This window comes from Glandiceps talaboti, chromosome 4 (assembly GCF_964340395.1).
Source record: "Glandiceps talaboti chromosome 4, keGlaTala1.1, whole genome shotgun sequence".
Classification (NCBI taxonomy): Eukaryota; Metazoa; Hemichordata; class Enteropneusta; family Spengelidae; genus Glandiceps; species Glandiceps talaboti.
The window spans coordinates 26,747,079-26,768,687 of NC_135552.1; the positions used below are offsets into that span (position 1 = coordinate 26,747,079).

General features: G+C 34.2%; 1 protein-coding gene across 1 annotated transcript; it reads left to right on the forward strand.

Moving 5' to 3' along the window:
• The first annotated feature begins 245 nt into the window (after window positions 1-245).
• LOC144434421 (uncharacterized) lies at window positions 246-21,609 on the forward strand. Its single transcript, XM_078122872.1, has 5 exons — window positions 246-377; window positions 2,939-3,895; window positions 6,501-6,903; window positions 16,530-17,218; window positions 21,463-21,609. The coding sequence occupies exons 2-5, from the start codon at window positions 2,975-2,977 to the stop codon at window positions 21,607-21,609; spliced, it is 2,160 nt and encodes a 719-aa protein (XP_077978998.1). The 5' UTR covers window positions 246-377; window positions 2,939-2,974.

Below are 21,609 nucleotides of genomic sequence, written 5' to 3' on the forward strand. Positions count from 1 at the left end.
AAAAATAACCACTGCCTGTAAAACAAATGCTTTATCCGCTGAATTTGAAATTACTGTCTTGTAAAGCAAAATTCCATAGAGAAACAAAAAGTAATCGTAATATCATATATGAAATTATAAACAAAGTATTATAACATACATTTTCTACCGCCCATATTGATTTTTCTCAGTAACCTAGAAGACTAAAAAATACTGTCTTCACCTTTGACTCTTGACCTCATGTATATGACGAATGTCCCCGATCGAACGATGATGGCTGCGTAGCGTTGTTCATGTCGGTCTGTTAGTGTTACATACAAATGTAGGCGTACACTCGTTACTGTGCAACAGGCGGTGACAAAGTTCCAAGTGTTTACGGTCGACGATTTCTGAACAAGGTATGGTGTACTTTTATTTTCATTACGTATTTTTTTTCTCTGGACAATATGATAATGATTCTTCCAGATAGATATTGCTAAATACTTTAATTACCAGGCTTTGGATAAGAAATGTTGCAGATATAATTATTCTGATATATACTGAGCCCGTCTCTGTTTTGAAACATCTCGACCTGGGACGAGAAATATCGCGTGTATATTCGTGAAATTCATTATAATGTAACTACCCACACCTCAATACAATAACACATGTAGGAGCTCATGAATTTTTTTGAAAGGGTAGCCATGAACCAACAATATCTGATTTCCACATTGGCCCTGTTATTGCTCAAATACTTAAAACATATCAACCAAAGTAAGAAAAACCCAACAATGAGATAGAAAAGCCCAACAAGACAAGAAATTATGAAGACTACCCCAGTACTACTATCTCACACTTCAATGGGCTGAGATGGAATAACTCACCTATTATTAGAGAATTTTTGCCAGTGGCTCATATAAGACAAAAATTTCCTAACGTGTGTGAGGTATTCCATCTTGATTGTATTGGATTATTTTCTCATGTCCTCGTTATTCTGGTAAAAACAAAATTTAAATCACATTGATACAGAATATACGATCGATTTGATCCCACACCTCGTCAAGTTCTTGTCCTACACTCTCAAACTGCTAGGACACGAGAATACAATTAATTTCAAGAGAAAATTGACACAAAACTACCCAGGATACACCATTATGGAAGTCAAAAATACCCAGGATACACCATTCCGGAAGTCAAAACTAGCCAGATACACCATTCCAGAAAGCATCTTGGTTTGATTTGTTTAATGTTCAGTAATTGGTAGACAGCTCCACAGAACAACTTCAGGAATATTTTTAATTCTTCCACTGGAATTACTTCTAATTCTTCAACTGGAATTACTTCTAATTCTTCCATCGGAATTACTTCTAATTCTTGAAACATACATATTTAGATTTGATCTTTGCCTAGTAGTAATATATATGAACCACTGTGTTTAAGGCCTTCTGGTAGAAAATTCCAAAATAATGTATTGTTCATAGCTATTAGAAGTGTTGTCTTTTGTGTTAAAGTTGTTCTTTGAAAGTAGGAATGTGAAATCTGTATGGATCTTATATTATAAGAATTATAGAATGCAATACATGTACTTGTTTAAAATAGTCAGATTTAAATATTGTGCAATTTTCACATTGAGGATAAAAAAAGGAACACCAATTCTTAAATTTACCCAACTCCGAAATGTTTAAAACCTCGTATTTTCTAAGGACATTTTACATTTGCCTGAAAAATCTATTAGGCCTAAAAAGGATTGTTTGGTTCCGGTTACCCAACCCCACCTAGTTTTTCACTGCCAACCCTAAACTTTTTTTACATATTCGAGAAAGAAATTATAAAATCGCAAAGTCTTGCCAGAAATAATGGATGAGGATACTGACATCAACTTCAAAGACAATCTGATCTTTAATGGCTGTACATGAGAGAATATGGAAAACAACAGAAAATATAACTACCTGAACTAGACACTCACACATGAAAAAAAAAATATAATAAAATATAATGAAAAATCTACCTACCCCATCTATTCTAAAATTGAGTGTAATCAGAACAGACCCTTTTTTTATTAGGAGTTAATGAAATTTTTTTTCTCTGCCAGATAACGAATGAGTCATGTCCACATTTACCCTCACTAATCAAACTATAACCATTTATTGTGTTAATCCCACTTGTAACATCTGGCCACGTGTGTCCCTTACAACAACACTTCTAACTTTATTTCAATACACCAATTATCAAAAAAAAACATTCAGTGAAATATCTTTCTGCTGCTGCTATACCAGCTATTCCGGTATATATCTCTACCCCTCCATTTGCTAGTACTGTTGTGAGCAGTGGGGTGGGAGCTGGGGGTCACATACTAAACTTTGGATGGACAATGTCTCAATAGTTGGAAGAGCCTAGAGTGGATTGTTAATGATAACATGCACAAATGGTAATCATGCACAAACTGATTTCAAATGGAAACATCAATATTTAGATTTTATACAAAATATAAGATACCAGAATGAAAGGTTTTACAGTATACACTTCTGTGGGTAAACAGTTATGTGGTGTCAGAGTAGATGACCCCTGACCCCAGACTTGTATACGTGTACAGTATGATAGATGTAGTAAGATCATTTATGGAAACTATACATTGTTAACTAAACTGATTAAAACTGATTTAGTTCAACATAATCCTGATGACATAACTTTGAAGTAACACCAATAAAATGACTCATTCTTGTAATCATTTTTAGCACAACTGAACTGAGTTTCAGTATAGAGACAGACAGACAGACAGACAGACAGACAGACAGATAGACAGACAGACAGACAGACAGACAGACAGAGATTTCCCCAAATACACTGCCTTTGAAAAACATTGTTTGAGTCATGATGTCCATGTTGTCTTGTTCCCTTTTGATTCAAGTACATGTATGTAGGTATTCAAAATGAATTTATTTTATAAATGTATAAATAACTGTATATGTTTTTCCAACAGGATTGAAGATTACACAGAATAAACAAATCAGAAAAAATGCAAAAGTTTGGATATATCACCTTTGTCCTTGGAATTGTAGCAGGAGTTTTCCTAGTGTTGATGCTAAATCAATATGAACATCTCTTCATGTCTACAATTGCCATGGAAACACCTGTCAAAGTGTTAAATGCATTGTTCTCCCCAAACACTGACTCTCACCCCGGCAAGTATGAAAGCAGTTATTTCTATGTACGAAATGGAACCAAATTAAAAATCGCTGAAAGTGAACTTGCCAGAAAGGTAAAAGAGGAATATTTTGATCCAAGGAATCAAAAGGATATGTTGTATAATGATGTAAGACTTCTTTGTCTGGTTCATATCGAGAAAGATGTTAGTAAACTGAGTAAAGCACTACATGAAACGTGGGCATCTCATTGTAATAAAGTAGTAATTATTAGTAGCAGTACTGATCAAAGTGTCCAAGACTTACACCATATTGATGTTGCTAATAAAGCAGAACTAACTTGGGAGAGAAGCAAGCAGAGTTTACGACACGCTATGGACAAGTACAGGAAAGACTTTGACTGGTTTCTTAAAGTTGAAGTTGATACTTTTGTCGTGCCTGAGAATATTCGTTATTTAGTACTGGTTCACAACTCAAGTGTACCAGGTTATATTGGTCATGTTTTCTTGGGAGACAAAGGTGGATCTGCATTTGTAATCAGCCGACAAGGACTAGAGATAATTTCGCCACAACTGCAAAATTGTCCTGCTAAAGAAGGAGGCCGAAAAGATGATGTAGAACTAACTCAGTGCTTCAATAAAGTGGGTGTTATGTCAAGTACTCATGGTATAGATCACAAGGGAGAGTTACGATTTGAAATGAAGATACCAGACCACAAGTTGCCTTCAAATACTCTTGCTGCAATAGGATTCAGTGGAAGGTATTGGAGATATATTAAGTATCCTGAAAAAAAGGTACAGAGTGCTTTTATGTTTTCATATTGTATACTGCCCATTTCAAGTCACCATTCACCAGCTCTGTTTGATACAACCAATCAGAAACCAGCTCTGTTTGATACAACCAATCAGAAACCAGCTCTGTTTGATACAACCAATCAGAAATCAGCTCTGTTTGATACAACCAATCAGAAACCATTAAGGAGTTGCACATTCTAAACTTTAAGACAGCAAGTTTAAATGTATACAGTTCTTGCAACATTTTGTCTAAATGAAATGAACTAAAGTGCCACCGTGCAGACATCAAATGCAGATGTCAAAGCACCGAGTGTCTGTTTCATATTGTAGTACATTTATTTCATATAGACAAAATGTAGCAAGAAATTGCAATCTTGGTATCTCAGTGTAGTATATGCATGATTTCTGAGTGGTGATATCAAACAGAGATGTTGAAACATAATAATAATAATAACTTTATTCACCATGTCGATCATGAAATTTTCGTTGCATTGACAGAAAACAGACAAACTACATATCCAAACAGTTTACATTAACTTACATACATAATTCATGAAAAGTAAAGTTAGGATTACAATACATATAAATACATCTGTAGTTCTTATAATTATAATAATTTCCAACAAAACACAGAAAAGCAGATATGGTGCAAGGTGAAGTAAAATAAAAAATACTGTTTTCAAATAGTTATTACACAGATCCAACAAAGCGTACAGATACACATCAATAGTAGGAAAATCCCATGCAATGTGTATTTTTAAATTTTGCATATTCTTTTTAGAGTTTCTGTACATCGCACTGTGACGTATGTGTAGTGCGTTTTCTAAGAAATTAAAATAATAATAATAATAATAATAATAATAATAATAATAATAATAATAATAATAATAATACACATACTATAGGGTAAAGGCTTATTTTGCTGTTATGCTCATATTCCTCCTCTGCAAAATATCAGAAAGACAAAATAAAATGATAGGTTTTTTTTTTTAATTTCAACACTCCATGCTTTCATATCACAACCTTTCTAATGAATCTTCTCACTTTGTAACATTACAAAGGCCTCACTTCACCTAATATAATAATACCATACGATAGAAAGTGTAATGTCCTAGATATAGAATGGAGCTTTTGCTATAAATCACTGCTATTCATTAAAAATGTATTCAAGCATTCTTTACCATCTACATAATATTTTTTTTTTTTTTAAATCTCTTAAGATTAGTGAGAAAATTCATGAGAAAGGTTATGTGTAGAGTTTGTCATTGATGAGTTTGTCATTGATGACTTGGTCATCAATAAACTTTACAAATAATATGTAGTTATCACAGTGTAGGGAACCATTTGTCATATCGGTTGACATTTGCTATGATTATGTCACAATATACTCTCAGTAATTTGTTAGAGTGCTTAATGATGTACATGGTAATTTGGATAAGTAATTGCTTTTAGCTATTAGTAAATTGCTAGGGATCAACATGGGATTTTCCTACTATTGATGGGTAGCTCAGCATTCAAATGTATCGCACAAATTCTGAGTCTAAAATGATGCAAGTATTTGATACTAACCCTAAGATTTTCAATGGAAATAAAGTCTCGTCATGTTATAAAATTGTTGAAATTGGATCTGTATACCATTAGTACCTTACAACCCGTATCATCCTCTTCACGAAGAACCATCATTGTAAACCACAGCCTCTTTTATGGCACCATCCAAGATGCACCACAGTGTTGCAGAAGAAATAACAGCTCTGGTTTGCGATAATGGACTCATTAATTTTGCATTGTCACGGAAGAAATAACAGCTCTGGTTTGCACAGAACACTGAAATGTTAAATTAGTTGTTGTAGTTTTCAGCCCCTGTTGTAATTTGTTAACACTCTCTAAATTAAATGACACTCATCCTGGTGTCAAAATATGATCTGAGCAGCCAACAGACCCTCTTTCTTATCTTCAACCTGAAACTGTGCTTTTGGTTTGTGGTTGCTGAGCTCTCAAAATAAAAAATAGAGGAAGTAGATGGTACATGTCATTTTCCTTTCATTATAAACCTGTATATTTCATGAATATGAATATTATAAATATAAAAGAAAAACCTGCAGAGGTACGAAAGTAGATAAGCTTTTTTTGGTTTTATTATCATGAATTATGAATGTCATAAATATGAAAAGAACTGCAGAGGTACAAAACTAAAACTAGATAAGCTGTTTTTTGTAATATTGCTTATAAGTATGAATTATTAAAGTCATAGATGTGAGTTATGTCAGTATTTTTGTTATGGGCAGTAAAAAGGTAAAAATCTACCTGAGTAGCCCAGTCAATTTGCTGTGGATTCTTGGAACTGTGAAATTCTCTTAATTTACTATGTTTCCCCATCAAAACAACGGTATAATGTATGTGGAAACTATGTCCGTTTCAAGTTCAATTTCAACCTTTCTGTTACAGGGGTTCTCCAACTTTAATGAAAACACAGTGATAAACATTCCTATTGGTATCATAGTATGTCTTATCTCTTGTAATGCATTGAAATTATACAGCTCCATTCCAAACAGAAATGATAATTTTCCTAATTTCATTAAAACTGTATTCTTATCTGTCCTTACAGGGACCTGAATGCTGTTATGAGTATGCCATTACTTATCATAATGTTAATCATCACATGCTGTACATCTTGGAGCATTTAGTCTACCATCTAAGACCATATGGTGTTGGGGTAACACTAGATCCATGCAAAGCAGAGGAGGGACAAAAACAGATACCACAAACAGAGGGAAATGAACAGCAAATTAAGGACAAAGAAAAGTTAAATGAAGTGAAAAAGGAAGAACCAAAAAAAGAACAGAATGCAATTATACCAAAAGAAGGAGAGACCAAACTAAAGGAAGAACCAAAGAAAGAAGATAATGTGATACCAAAAGAAGAAGAGAAAGGGGAAGAACCCAAGAAAAAACAGGGTGAAGTGAGAAAAGAAAGTGAGAAGGGGGTAGAAGTGAAGAAGGAAGAGCCTCGTAAAGAAGATAATGCTGCCTCAAAATAAAGAGAGGTGCAGAAAGACAACACCTATATAGAATAAAACCAGTATGGAAGGGAGAAATAGAAAAAGTAGTTGAGAAGGAAAAGTAACTTTAGTAAACACAGCAAAAAGGTGATGAAGTGATGAACAAACCAGACTGTTGATGGAAGATTACTGTGAAAGAAAGTGACACGAAACCTGGACAGCACAGTGCAGTAGAAGACAATGCAGTATGGTACAGTACAGTGCAGTGCAGTGCAGTACAGTACCATACAGTACAGTACAGTATAGTACAGCACAGTACAGCACAGTACAGTACAGTACAGTACAGTACAGTACAGTACAGTACAGTACATCACAGTAGTACAGTACAGTACAGTACAGTACAGTACAGTACAGTACAGTACAGTACAGTACAGTACAGTACAATACAATACAATACAATACAATACAGCTATTGTTCCACCTCATGTTGGTTCAATTAGTCTGAAACTACAACATACATATTGACAAAACCCATATAAAGATAGAATGTAGATGTCATAGTAGAAGAGGAAAAGGTGTGGCAAAGGAACGAAAGTAAAACAACAGAATTATTAACAGAGACAGCTGTAGCAGAGATAGCTGTAGCACACAGTACTAATGTACTTACCATGAAGTAAGACCATATCAATACTTGCCATAAACCAGTTCACACATTTTCTCAACAATGATGAACAGTACTAAGATGTATTGTGGATGCTATACCTTTGTCAAGAATGATCTATAAACACAAAAATACTTAAATGCAACAATCTTTCTAAGATAGTATGTATGAATGATTAATTAGATATAATCTAATATCTCATTTTAAAATGTAAGAATTAAGGGAATTTTAATTACCCTAAATAATTACTGATAATATATTTTAAGGTAATTTGATTTTCGGAAATGTCTGGTCTTGCTCTAAGTCTAATCAGATTTTATTGGTTTTTTAAAAAGTAGTGTCTTTATGTAATTTGAATTCATGGTTCTTTATTGCCATCAAAATTTTTTGGATAAAATGGAATTTAATTTCTTTCTCTGTGTTGATGGTGTAAATGGGCATCAAAAATCAAAAGCATGAGAAGGTGGGGTGTTTTTTTTATAGATTGAAGTATGTAAATTTCCATTTAGTGTACACAGAAGGGGTTTTCACTGACATAAAAACAAAAGCTAAATATATTGGCAAAGCCAATCATAAACCTTTTTATCAAAATATAACAATGAAAAACAGCAGCAGTACTATATACTTTCTATTCTTTTTGGCACCATTTTGTTGATTTGCATGATGGGTAATCTTTATGATAATTATGCATGATAGAATGACATGCATCAACTCAAGACATTCATCAACTCATAACATAATCAAATGACCTTTCTTTCCATGATAATCTTAATTATACTATCGTATATAAAATTAAGGAAAAAATGAGGGTCACATTTTTTTAATTCATTAACAACTGACACATTTGTGTGAATAATTAATGAAAATAAATTGCATTATAGAGACTGTAGTATTACTTAGACATACTTAGGTATTGATCTTTGTATACTGTATTTAAAATGTATTTATGCCATAAATTATCAACAAACAGTAAGTTTGATTTCATATACAAATGCACCATTTTTATCTCCAATTGTCAATGAACTGGTTAAAAAAAATAATTGGAGAGCACATTGTCACAGTTTGCATTGTCACAGTTTAATGACTCCTATTTCATGGAAAAATTTTCTACTTTGCATTTACGAAACATGGCAAGACCCCATGATGCTATGCTCATGAAAGTATGACTGCAGAGAACTTTGCATGTACGAAACGTTATGGCAAGACCCCATGATGCTATGCTCATGAAAGTATGACTGCAGAGAACTTTGCATGTACGTAACGTTATGGCAGAACCCCATGATGCTACGCTTGTGAAAGTATGACTGCAGAGAACTTTGCATGTACGAAACGTTATGGCAGAACCCCATGATGCTACGCTTGTGAAAGTATGACTGCAGAGAACTTTGCATGTACGAAACGTTATGGCAGAACCCCATGATGCTACGCTTGTGAAAGTATGACTGCAGAGAACTTTGCATGTACGAAACGTTATGGCAGAACCCCATGATGCTACGCTTGTGAAAGTATGACTGCAGAGAACTTTGCATGTACGTAACGTTATGGCAGAACCCCATGATGCTACGCTTGTGAAAGTATGACTGCAGAGAACTTTGCATGCATGTAACGTTATGGCAGAACCCCATGATGCTACGCTTGTGAAAGTATGACTGCAGAGAACTTTGCATGCATGTAACGTTATGGCAGAACCCCATGATGCTACGCTTGTGAAAGTATGACTGCAGAGAACTTTGCATGTACGAAACGTTATGGCAGAACCCCATGATGCTACGCTTGTCAAAGTATGACTGCAGAGAACTTTGCATGCATGTAACGTTATGGCAGAACCCCATGATGCTACATTCGTGAAAGTACGACTGTAGAGAACTTTGCAAGCATTTGTGTATGCAATAATGATTTGGGTATTTGCACAGCAGTGCAAATATTACAGCCACCCCCCAACAGCAGTTATCAGCCTGCCTGTTAGTAAATATTTACATAATATTTGCCATATGTAAATTATGTCTCTCTTGTACACATCTCAGTGAGGGCATATTTACATATTGACTTCATTTGAATATAGTCAATTAGGCTGATGTATGTTATCACTCCCCATTGTGACCAATCACTTTTGAGTGTTCATTTACATAATGACTTCATTTGAATATAGTCAGTTAGGCTGATGTACGTTATCACTCCCCATTGAGACCAATCAGGTTGAGTGTTCATTTACATATTGACTTCATTTGAATATGGTCAATTAGGCTGATGTATGTTATCACTCCCCATTGTGACCAATCACTTTGAGTGTTCATTTACATAATGACTTCATTTGAATATGGTCAATTAGGCTGATGTATGTTATCACTCCCCACTGTGACCAATCAGTTTTGAGTGTTCATTTACATAATGACTTCATTTGAATATGGTCAATTAGGCTGATGTATGTTATCACTCCCCATTGTGACCAATCAGTTTTAGTGCATTTTATCAAACCAGTCACTTTGAGCATATAATTTTCAAACAACATTACCAGTAATTGGTTACTGTGTGTACCGTTGACAACATTACAATCAGTTTTAGTGCATTTTGTCAAACCAGTCACTTTGAGCATATAATTTTCAAACAACATTACCAGTAATTGGTTACCGTGTGTACCGTTGACAACATTACAATCAGTTTTAGTGCATTTTGTCAAACCAGTCACTTTGAGCATATAATTTTCAAACAACATTACCAGTAATTGGTTACCGCACATACCCCTGACAACATTACAAGTAATTGGTTGCCACGTATACCGTTGACAACATTACAAGCTGTTAGTGACACAGCAAAGCAAAATCACAGATTGCAATGTAAACATGTTAGTGAGACAGTGACCCTTGATGTTTACTTGGTGGAAATATTGTGAGAAAAATTAAGGTCAAAATTGTACACTTAAACCATCGTGATTTGAAAGACAGTGATTGTGTGTGTGTGTGTGTGTGTGTGTGTCTGTGTGTGTGTGTGTGTGTGTGTGTGTGTGTGTGTGTGTGTGTGTGGTTCAGTTATGTAAGCATAGGGAAATATTAGGTACATGGTATAACCTTCGTTGAATTTTCTGTGTATATTGTAAGTTATAAAATTGATCACTGTTTATAAAGTAACAACCTTATTTTAGAGTTTAACATTTGTATATGGATCGTAAATGGTGATTCTTTTACAACCAAAATCATGTCAATCAATCTAAAATATAAGCCCTTATCATTACCTTTAAATTTGAAACAAGAACAATTAAGTGATAATCTAGGGTTTTCCCAAGTCTTGTAAAAAGACATCGGATCTGCACTTGGAAGGTTGTTGAATAAAAACCAAGGATGGTAGTACCTCTGGTGTGCAAGTCCTTGACAGTGCCTTTGATCTTGAGTGACCTGTGGTAGCTTTTAAAGTTGGCGAAATTGTCTGGGGTCTAGCTGCTAGACTAGGGTTTCCCCCATTGTGCTCAAAGCGTTTAACATTTAGTACCAAGGCATGGACCTGTAGCTGCACAATGGCCCTTTATGCCTCCTCAACTCCCTTAGTAATATTCAGTCTACTGCAGCTTCTAAAAATGCATAGAATCAACATGCATTGTACCTGAAATCTCTACCTGTGAATAAAAATTTGAACCACAGCTATTGCTGAGAATCTGCTCATGTCACATGTACATTATTTGAAAGTGTTGAGTAGGTCAGAATTTGGCCAATTTTTGCAGTTTTTATTGGACTTGATTTTCCTTATTTGGTTTGATGTTAAACTTTATTTTGATGTCGCCATTCGGCCTGTTTTATAAATTGCAGGTATTGCTGAGGTGTATCAAGACAAAACCTACCAATACATGTATCTGCTATACTGTGTCTAAGGGAAAGTTAATTGGATACATGGAAAACAAAATTAGTGTATGCATGCTACAAGTTAGTCTACTTCCAATATGATACAAGTTACGATTACTACAATCATCTCATCTTACATCTACTTCCTATATGATACGAGTTACAATAACTACAATCATCTCCACTCATGATCACTACGTGTAGTTCCTGTACAATTTGAGTTATGATTACTACATTCATCTCCACTCACTATGTCTATATGATTTGACATTACTTAGATTGTGTAGATAAAATGATTGCATGACAAATTTGCATTTTGGGTCAAAAAATTTGATTTTTGGTGAAAAAATAAAACTCAAAAACAAATTGGTCAAATTGGTCAGAAATGTGGAGATTTTTAGGGATGTGTAGTTGAAGAATTGTTCATGATGTGATGATTCTATATGTGATATGCAAATTGGGTTTGAAAATGTGACTTTTGGTTAAACATTGTGAATTCTGAAACTTTGGCAGATTGGGCTGAAATTTGATTTGCACATTTCTGGAGATGTGTAAATGGAGAATTATTCATGACATGATCCCATTAGTGATGGTCAAATTAGGTCTTAAAATGTTACTTTTGGTCACAAAGTCGTATCCTAACTATGTGGATATGGCTGAATTTTGGTGGGGATGTTTCTAGAGGTGTCGATCAGCAGATATTGTACAAGACACATTGACACAAGTTCATAGCAACCATGCCCTTAGCAACAGCCAATATTTTCCAAAGGTAACAATTGTTGGTTAGGGAAGTGAATAAATATTCAAAAAATGTATACAAATATGCCTAGAAACAAGACCATGACCATGGACCAGTGTAGCAACTACCAGACAATGGTGTATTGTATGGTAAAAACAACAGGTATGGCATGGCAAGTGGATAAACATTCCAAAAATAAACATGTGTTACAAAATGTAAACATTACAGGACCCCACTTATAACAACAGTGAATTGATGGTGTATGTTGCAAATTTAGCAACATTAATGTTTAGGCAAGTGGAAAAAGATTTAAAAGATTGACACATATGCCTAACAACTATGACAACAGCAACATACCAATGGTAACGCCCTTTCCTCAGTAACAATGATGAGCTAAGCATTCAAGTACAAATACAAATATGCATATTAACCATGGACACACCCATAGCAACAACCAGGAGCATATTGTGCAAAGATATAAAACCCATAATTTTTTGTTCGAATGTGTTCAACCCAGTTTATTTGTGGTGTAAATGATAGTTTATTTTATGCTCTGAGATCAGAATAAGATATTTGCAGTAAAGTATTTTAGTTCACTGGGTATGAGTTTTGGTTTAATGAAGAGGTTGGACTTATTAAAAAACAAATGCAAGACAAATGTATGTATGTTTGTATGTATGTATGTATGTATGTATGTATGTGTGTATGTATGTATGTATGTATGTACGTATGTATGTAATCAATGAATCAATCAAATTTATATAGCGCCGATTTCCAGAGCAATGTTCTGTTCAGTAGTGCTGAATGGCTAAAGCACACTATATGCTTTGGTGAACAAATGTATGTATGTATGCGAGTACGTACGTACGTATGTGTGTGTATTTAGTACGTACGCACGTACGTACATACGTACGTATGTGTGTGTGTGTGTATTTAGTACGTACACACGTACGTACGTACGTACGTATGTATGTATGTATGTATGTATGTATGTATGTATGTATGTATGTATGTATGTATGTATGTAAAAAAAAAGGTAATGCAAAAAAAAACGCAATGGAAAAAATAAAAAAATGGAAATGTGAGCCGTATCGGCTTTCGTACCAATCGGTTTTGACGACAGTGGTTCACTACATAGGTTCAAATATACATTAGGAAAATTTTGGCACATGGCCAGGATTGGTTTTTCATCTCACAGAAACAGTTGTGTCTGAACTCGCATTGACATTGACATTGTTACAATTGAAGTCTACTAAAATCCAATGGAACACAAATCTATGGAACATGAAAATTTGTCTGGGTATCTCAGTACACAGCATTAATCGACGGGAGACTGTACTAATTACTTGCAGTTAATACAACTCTTTCTATCAAAATCAGTCTTTACATAAACTAATTTCTGATAATGCCACTTATGATATACATAAATGTGCCTGTTCGTGGCATTAAAAATGTGCAGACTAATACAACTCTGTGTACAGTGTATTAATATCACTTCTTTATAATTTTCAATGGTTTTCACATTGGTACAATTTCATTTGTACAATTTCATTCAGAAAAAGTTTTTATCTTGAGAATGGCAAATTCATTAAAAAAACAAATGGCAAGTTCAATCACCAGTTAAAAGTGCCGTCAATATATACCCAGTGGTGAATTTAATGAAGATGAAAGCTAACTCTAACAGTAACCTAATACACAACTGGCCAATCTTAAATACTATATACCCCAATACTAAATGTTTGAATATATTATTTGAGAAATAGTGCACATGGGGGTACGGGAGGACCCTCTCCACTCCTCCATGGCCAGCCGTAGGGATTTTGGCAAATTACAGTTGTTCAGGAGTCATTTCATCGCACCAAAACGACACTTATTTTGTCATTTTCCAACATGATCCACTTAGTGGTCTGAGGTAGAACCATCAGGATTAAATATAGTATTTTAATACAACACCGCCTGTCACAGTGCACTGCTGAAAAACGAATATCATATAGTGAAAATATCAGTAAGGGTATCAAACCTCGCAGGTAACATCACACAAATCCTTATATGTTATAACATAAGCAATTTATCCAAAAAGAAAAGAAGCTTAGTTTTTTAATATTCTTTTCTCTCACTCTTTTTCCTCCCATTTGTTTGTTTTGTTTTGTTTTGTTTTGTTTGTTTCTGTATATGATTATACTAGTCATATCTTCTCTAATTTGTTAGGTGTGCATGTATTTTAATTTTCTGTTAGTGCTGCTCCTAACATAACATGCTTAGTGGGCCGTGATACCAAAGGGATGCAATAAAAATGTATAAATAAATAAAATTATGTGTACATAGGTGTACATCGCCATGTTATTTTGGTCTGTCTGTACAACGTGTGACGTGACAAGGTATGTGCGTAGTAGAGTGAGGAAGGCCTTATATTCTACACACCAGCCATACACCCCTCGAGCAACTTGAGCTGAACACCATAGATGTTTCTATAATGGCTGCCATACGGTTTTCAATCGCTCTTCGGTTTTTTATTGGTATGTTAGTTGGTGCAACTCTTTGTCATATTTTTCTTAAAACCTATGGAAATGATTTATCAAACGGTCAAGCTGGATACTCCTCACAAATCTCCCGGCATGTAACTGTAAACATATGCGAGACAAATGAGGCATCAACCCATAAAATAGATCGTTTCATGGACAACAATACGGATGATACATGTAAAGGTAAGTTTGCAAAAAGGTTTGCCAACGTACGTTTTTACCTCCCGTAAGGGTACGGGAGGTATTAAAAGGGGAATGTCTGCCTGCCTGTCTGTCTGTCTGCGTGTCTGTGTCATCATTTTCTAAAAATCGGCTGGCTCAATTGTAATGAAATTTGGGATATATAATCTTTAGGGTAATAGCTAGACCTGATTAGGTTTTGAGCCAGATCTGTTAATGTTTAATTAGAGAAATTTGCATATTAATGAAATCAACTAATTACGCAATATCTTAAGACTGTACACTTCAATTTCAATATAATTTAGTATATTCGTTAAACATAATAACATACATTTATCCTATAAAATTCGTTGATGTATCTTTGAGTGTTAATGAATAATTTGCATAATTAGTTATTTTTGGTAATTAGGCTATATCTTAAGAATACATACTTCAAATTCAACATAATTTAGTACATACATTAACCATAAGAAAACACATATGTCCTATCAAGTTTGTTGATGCACCATACAATGTTAATGAGTAATTTGCATAATTAATGATTTTCGGTAATTAGGCTATATCTTAAAAATACATACTTCAATTCCAATATAATTCAGTGCACACGTTAACCATAACAATCGCATATGTCCTGTAAAGTTTGTTGGTGTACCTTTCAGTGTTAATGAATAATTTGTATAATTAATGATTCTTGGTAATTAGGCTATATCTTACGACTGCATGCTTCAATTTCAATACAATTCAGTACATACATTAACCATAACAAATTGTGTATGTCCTATTAAGTTAGTTGATGTACCTTACAGTGTTAATGAATAATTTGCATAATTAATGATTTCGGTAATTAGGCTATATCTTAAGACTGCATTAAGCAGTATCATACACTCTTACATACATTAACCTAAGAAAGCACGCTTGTCCAAAAAACAAAGCCTGTTACCATAGTTTTTTTTAGTATAATGAGTTATTTGCATAATTAGTGATTCCCTTACGGGAGGCATTCAGTTTAAATCTGGTTATATATTGTATTGTAATGCTTTATATTCACTAATGTATGAATAATACATGTACAGTAAAGGTACACTAGTGAAGGTTATGACAAATAGCTCTAACAGAGCTAACGTCATACCCCACCACTTGATTAAACATCACCTCAATACAGTTAAAGTGGATAATATTACACTCAGCATTGACTGTATTGAAAACTTATCTGAATAGTGTATACATCACGATTAATCGAAACATATTTATCAGAAAATTAATTTGATTAAACTATGTAAAAGTAAATTATAATTTTAGGCTAACATGTATTGTAGTAATTTCCTTTTCAAGACAACTCTGGACCAATTGTTTTTAAAATCTGTTGGTAGGGAATTCCAAAGTAAGGCATTATCATAATTCAAATTATGGGTTAACTTTGACTCTATAGATGTAATAGTTTGAATCACGTACGGATCGCGTATCGTAACAGTGCAGTATATGTTTGAAATAATCAGTATCATATCTTGCGTAATTGCCATTTTTTAAAGTTAGAAATTATGTTTTACAATTTACAATTACAAATAATTGTAATATTAAACTTCATTCATACCTCACAAGCTTCTGTGCCTGGGATGCACTTGAAAACTAAGTATATGTATATGTTATATGGTCACGATCGATATTGACAACTCATTCATATATCACTACTTATATTTACTATAGGTGAAGACACCCCAGCTAAAATCTTAAAAGATAAAGTGAGAGTTTTTGTGTGGGTGGCCACTCATCCTGGTTCTAAGGAAAAAAGATTGAAACATGTGAAAGCAACATGGGCAAAACGGTTTGATAATCTGTTGTTTATGAGTTCCGAAGAAGACAAAGATTTCCCTATTGTTGGATTAACACTGGGAGTGCCGGACTCAAGAAACACTCAGTGGGCTAAAACTAGAGCAGCATTTACATATCTCTATGAAAACCATTTTGATGATGCAGACTGGTTCATGAAAGCTGACGACGACACGTACGTTGTTGCTGAAAATGTACTACACTTTTTGTCAGACAAGGATCCCTCCCAGCCACAATACTATGGTAAGAGATTGATACCATTTGTCAAAGGTGGTTACAATAGTGGTGGTTCAGGTTATATCCTAAGTAAAGAAGCTCTAAGAATACTTATCACACAAGCATATAACAACCCAGCCAAGTGCAGAGGAATTGAAGCTGTACATGAAGATTTACAAACTGCACACTGTCTGGCAGGTGTTGGAGTGTATCCTGGTAACAGTCTTGACTCTCAAGGTAGAGAAAGATTTCATCACTTTCCACCAGACTATATGTTTGTCCCGGGTACTTTTTCTGGGAAAGGAAAACTTTCATGGTTCAAGAAGTATTGCTATTACCAAACCCCTGAGGTTAGTAATTTTCTTAACCCTACAAGAACGAGTGATAGATGTGGATCCCCGCCACACCCCTATCACCACCCCACCATGAACACCACATACCTTCTTGCCCCTTTAAGTTTGAGTTGTTACTACATGTTGTACTTATCGTACACGAGAGTGTAAAGGTTTCTGAAATTTGAACGTTTAGATGTAGTGAACCTCCTTAGAGACAGAATCTAAGAGTAACATAATGAGCTTTTAATATAAGATATAACAGTAAGTAATTTGACGAGGTCTTAAAGTTAAATTATCCAGCCGATGTGGATTCAAAATTTGAACAAGCGTAGCAAAAATTTAGTGATCAATTATTGGCATAAGCCTACATGTACACGTTTAGACTAACGCCACTACGCTAGTCCGCTATCCCAACTGATAATTTAATCTTTGTTTTAATTTTCGCTTTCCTGAGTTTGGCGAGCGAAAATTAAAAAGATCAAATGTCAGTTAGGATAGAAAGTAAACATATACTATTTTCACGACAATATGAAATGCACGTCAAGCTTCATTTTTAAACCATCTTTTTAAAAAAAATAGTTATGAAGTACATATGCATAAAGTGCTAATGATAAATGTAATGTTACCAACTTGTCTTTGGTGGTAAAGCTATTAACCAAATCCAAGTGGTAAACTCAACGCTCTCAGACCGTCTCAGAGGTACCAGAATCTCAGGACACGAATTCTGTGGAAAACCTCACAAAGGACTCACAATATTACTTTTGGATCGAATGACATATACGATTTGCAGCAATAGGAGCGATTCAGTTGAACTCCTCAATTTAGTTGCAGCCGGGAATCAAAGTAACTGTGATTAGTTCCTTGGAATGTTTTTGTCTCTGTGAAGTTCAGCTCACGGAGCGCATTCAAATCCGTGTTCCTCCCTCAAGGCCTCCCAGCAATCTAACAAGTATTTTTGAGATGAATTCCATTGTGCTTCAACGGTATACGTCACCAACATTTCATTTAAACTAACGTTCATTCCGTAATACAAATATGGTTAACAAACAAGTTGTTTACAGCAAAATTCACTCTCTTATCCTTATTTAGAAAGTATTCATTAATACAGTTAATTCAATTCAGAAATAAAGTTATTCTAGAACGTTCTTTACTTAAAACAGCTGTTGAAAGTCATTTGAGGTACAATTTATCACTTGTTGTGACACCTATGACCTCTACTTATTAAAATAGGAAAACATGACATGACCTTTCGCTCTGTCTCATTAATCAATTTGACCTTACATGCGTCTTTTTGTCATTACAAGATGTTGTTTTATTCACTTGACACAGTCGTTTACTATTTGTGACTCGTAACAGTAATACGTTTTGCCATCAAAATCTATCAATGATCGTTATTCCACAGAGAGCCCAGGAACTGTGTTACAAATAAATGGATAAAATAAATAAATGAATAATTCAATTGCAATATATATATATATATATATATAGTTATAGTTATATAGTTATATAGTTATATAGTTATATAGTTATATATAGTTATATATAGTTATATAGTTATATATATATTTGGCTATAGTTCCAGGCAGATGAGCTACAGTTGAGACTATTCCTGAATATGTTTCTGTCCTCAACCGAAAAGTATCATCTTCGACAATGGAGTGACGGATTTATTATGTAACGCATATTTACCACGGCTAAAATATTGGGAAATAACTCATCACAACATTCAAACATCTTGATAATTGTTAACCTAGGTATATAGCCACGTGTATATGAAATTGATAATGGTACTAGGTCAAAGATTGAACACTCATCCCGCTGCTACCATGACTTTTTCTTTAATTCCTGGAAGGGTTACCAGATAGGAACTGAGTTGCTATAACTTCAATAATTTTTAGTTGATAAATACTTTTATTTCTATTTGATAAATTTTATTCTATTTCAAAATCATGTAGATTATCGATGTAGCAGCTGGCAAGCTTACTTCCGATTTTCCATCGAGCTCAGACCTCCGAACTTAATACGGAGCTCTGAGCTCGACGGAAAATCGGAAGTAAGCTTGCCAGCTGTTACATCGATAATCTACATGATTTTAGATAGCATAAAATTTATCAAATGAAAATAAAAGTACATCTACGTATCAGACTCATGCCACCCAGCGATATATGTAACGTAATGTGTGCATTTACGTTTTGAAAGCACACAGTTATTACGATAGCTCGATGGTAGGCTAGCGTAGCTAGGATTGGCAGCAACACTCGAACAGTTGCGAGAAAAAACAGGGGTGATATGGGTTTTTGACTGTCCTGTTTGACGTCACAAAGGTGAAGATTTGCACATATTTATGTGATAAGTGATATATTTATGTGATAAGTGATATATATATATATATATATATATATATATATATATATATATATATATATATATATATATATATATATATATATATATATATATATATATATATATATATATATATATATAGTTTTGGTAGGCTAGCAACAGTATTACGCTCTGCCACTGCGGTATAGAGCACTGTCTTAGCAGATTGATACTCACCGAGTTATATATATATATATATATATATATATATATATATATATATATATATATATATATATATATATATATATATATATATATATATATATTAAGTTTTAAGTTCGGAGCTCTGAGCTCGATGGAAAATCGGAAGTAAGCTTGCCAGCTGCTACATCGATAATCTACATGATTTTGAAATAGAATATATATATAAGTGGTCTATTTATTCCGTATTCAGAGGCCATCGGCCCAAAGATACAATATACCAATATTACAGTAAAGCAGTATTGAAAAGGCAATGAAACTGTTACATAACACTGTTAACTTCTTTATGTAGTTTCATGGCATGAAATAAGAATACTGCGAGACGTTGTAGTGTATCTACATTGTTAGAAGAAAGTAAATCGACAAAGTTCTGTACAGACGGAGGATCAAAGTAAAATCTAGAAATATATTTTTCCCTATAATGATTGAAAAATGAACATACTAATAAAAAATGATATTCGTCTTCGACTTCATTTGAATCGCACAATAAACATATTCTCTGGTTTCTTTCAATGCCGTGTTTTCTGTCTGTCTCTATGCGCAGGAAATGTGAAATTGTCTTTGTATCGTGAGTACAAATTTTCTTTGGAGCCGGAAAGATACTTACGGTCAATCAACATTTCTAGTCATAGGCAAATGCTTGCTAGGTTTCGCTGTTCGTCACAAATAGAATAAAACTTATCAAATAGAAATAAAAGTATTTATCAAATAAAAATTATTGAAGTCATAGCAACTCAGTTCCTATCTGGTAACCCTTCCAGGAATTAAAGAAAAAATCATGGTAGCAGCGAGATGAGTGTTCAATCCTTGACCTAGTACCATTATCAATTTCATATACACGTGGTTATATACCTAGGTTAACAATTATCAAGATGTTTGAATGTTGTGATGAGTTATTTCCCAATATTTTAGCCGTGGTAAATATGCGTTACATAATAAATCCGTCACTCCATTGTCGAAGATGATACTTTTCGGCTGAGGACAGAAACATATTCAGGAATAATACAACTGTAGCTCATCTGCCTGGAACTATAGCCAAATAATTTACGTATTCACTCCCAGTCTGGGGACTGCAGAACTAATATCTGGTCGTATGTTGTGACGTACTTCGACCAGGAAATAAATCTCCCATTTCAGTAGAAATATCTCCATGTCAGAGATTAACTTTTGTCCCCGATCGGGATAAAAACATACAATGTAGGTGCTTATGTGTACTGCATTTCAAACAACGTACATGGTTTAGTATACAGGCCCGTATATGCATGTACAGATAATGTAGCTATAAATATGACGTGTTTTTTTTTTCATTTATTTATTTGTGTTTGGTTGTTTGTTTTTTATTTGTTTATTTGTCTGTCTGTCTGTCTGTCTGTCTGTCTGTCTGTCTGTCTGTCTGTCTGTTTGCTTGTTTGTTTGTTTGTTTGTTTGCTTGTCCGTCTGTCTGTCTGTTTGTTTGTTTTCTTGCTTGGAACACGGTTCCTGGTCCCACTGTGCTCGTACATATGGCCAATACCACATTAATCAACCTTTACAGTTCAAATATTGGCCATGCAAATTTAAGGTGTATAGTTCAGATGCCATCCTAGGTAAACAATCTCAGTTTGTCAATACTCCGGGAGTAAATATTTAATTTCAGAACAAGTCATTCACTTTTTTCGTGTTTTTAACAGGGGCCAGGATGTTGTTCAGACTATACCATCACTTTTCACCGTCTGCGATCTGACTGGATGTATGCGCTGGATTATATGATATACGATATGCGGCCATTCGGTGTGGAGATGAGTGTGTGTCCGTACACAAACAACAATACAGCATAG

Bases quoted from the DNA above. Each gene is read 5' to 3' on its own strand.
- LOC144434421 (XM_078122872.1), top strand. From the start codon at position 2,975: ATGCAAAAGTTTGGATATATCACCTTTGTCCTTGGAATTGTAGCAGGA. The intron at 6,904-16,529 runs GTAAAGAAGATA...TATTTACTATAG, and splicing joins AGTGAAGAAGGAAGAGCCTC to GTGAAGACACCCCAGCTAAA. The intron at 17,219-21,462 runs GTTAGTAATTTT...TGTTTTTAACAG, and splicing joins GCTATTACCAAACCCCTGAG to GGGCCAGGATGTTGTTCAGA.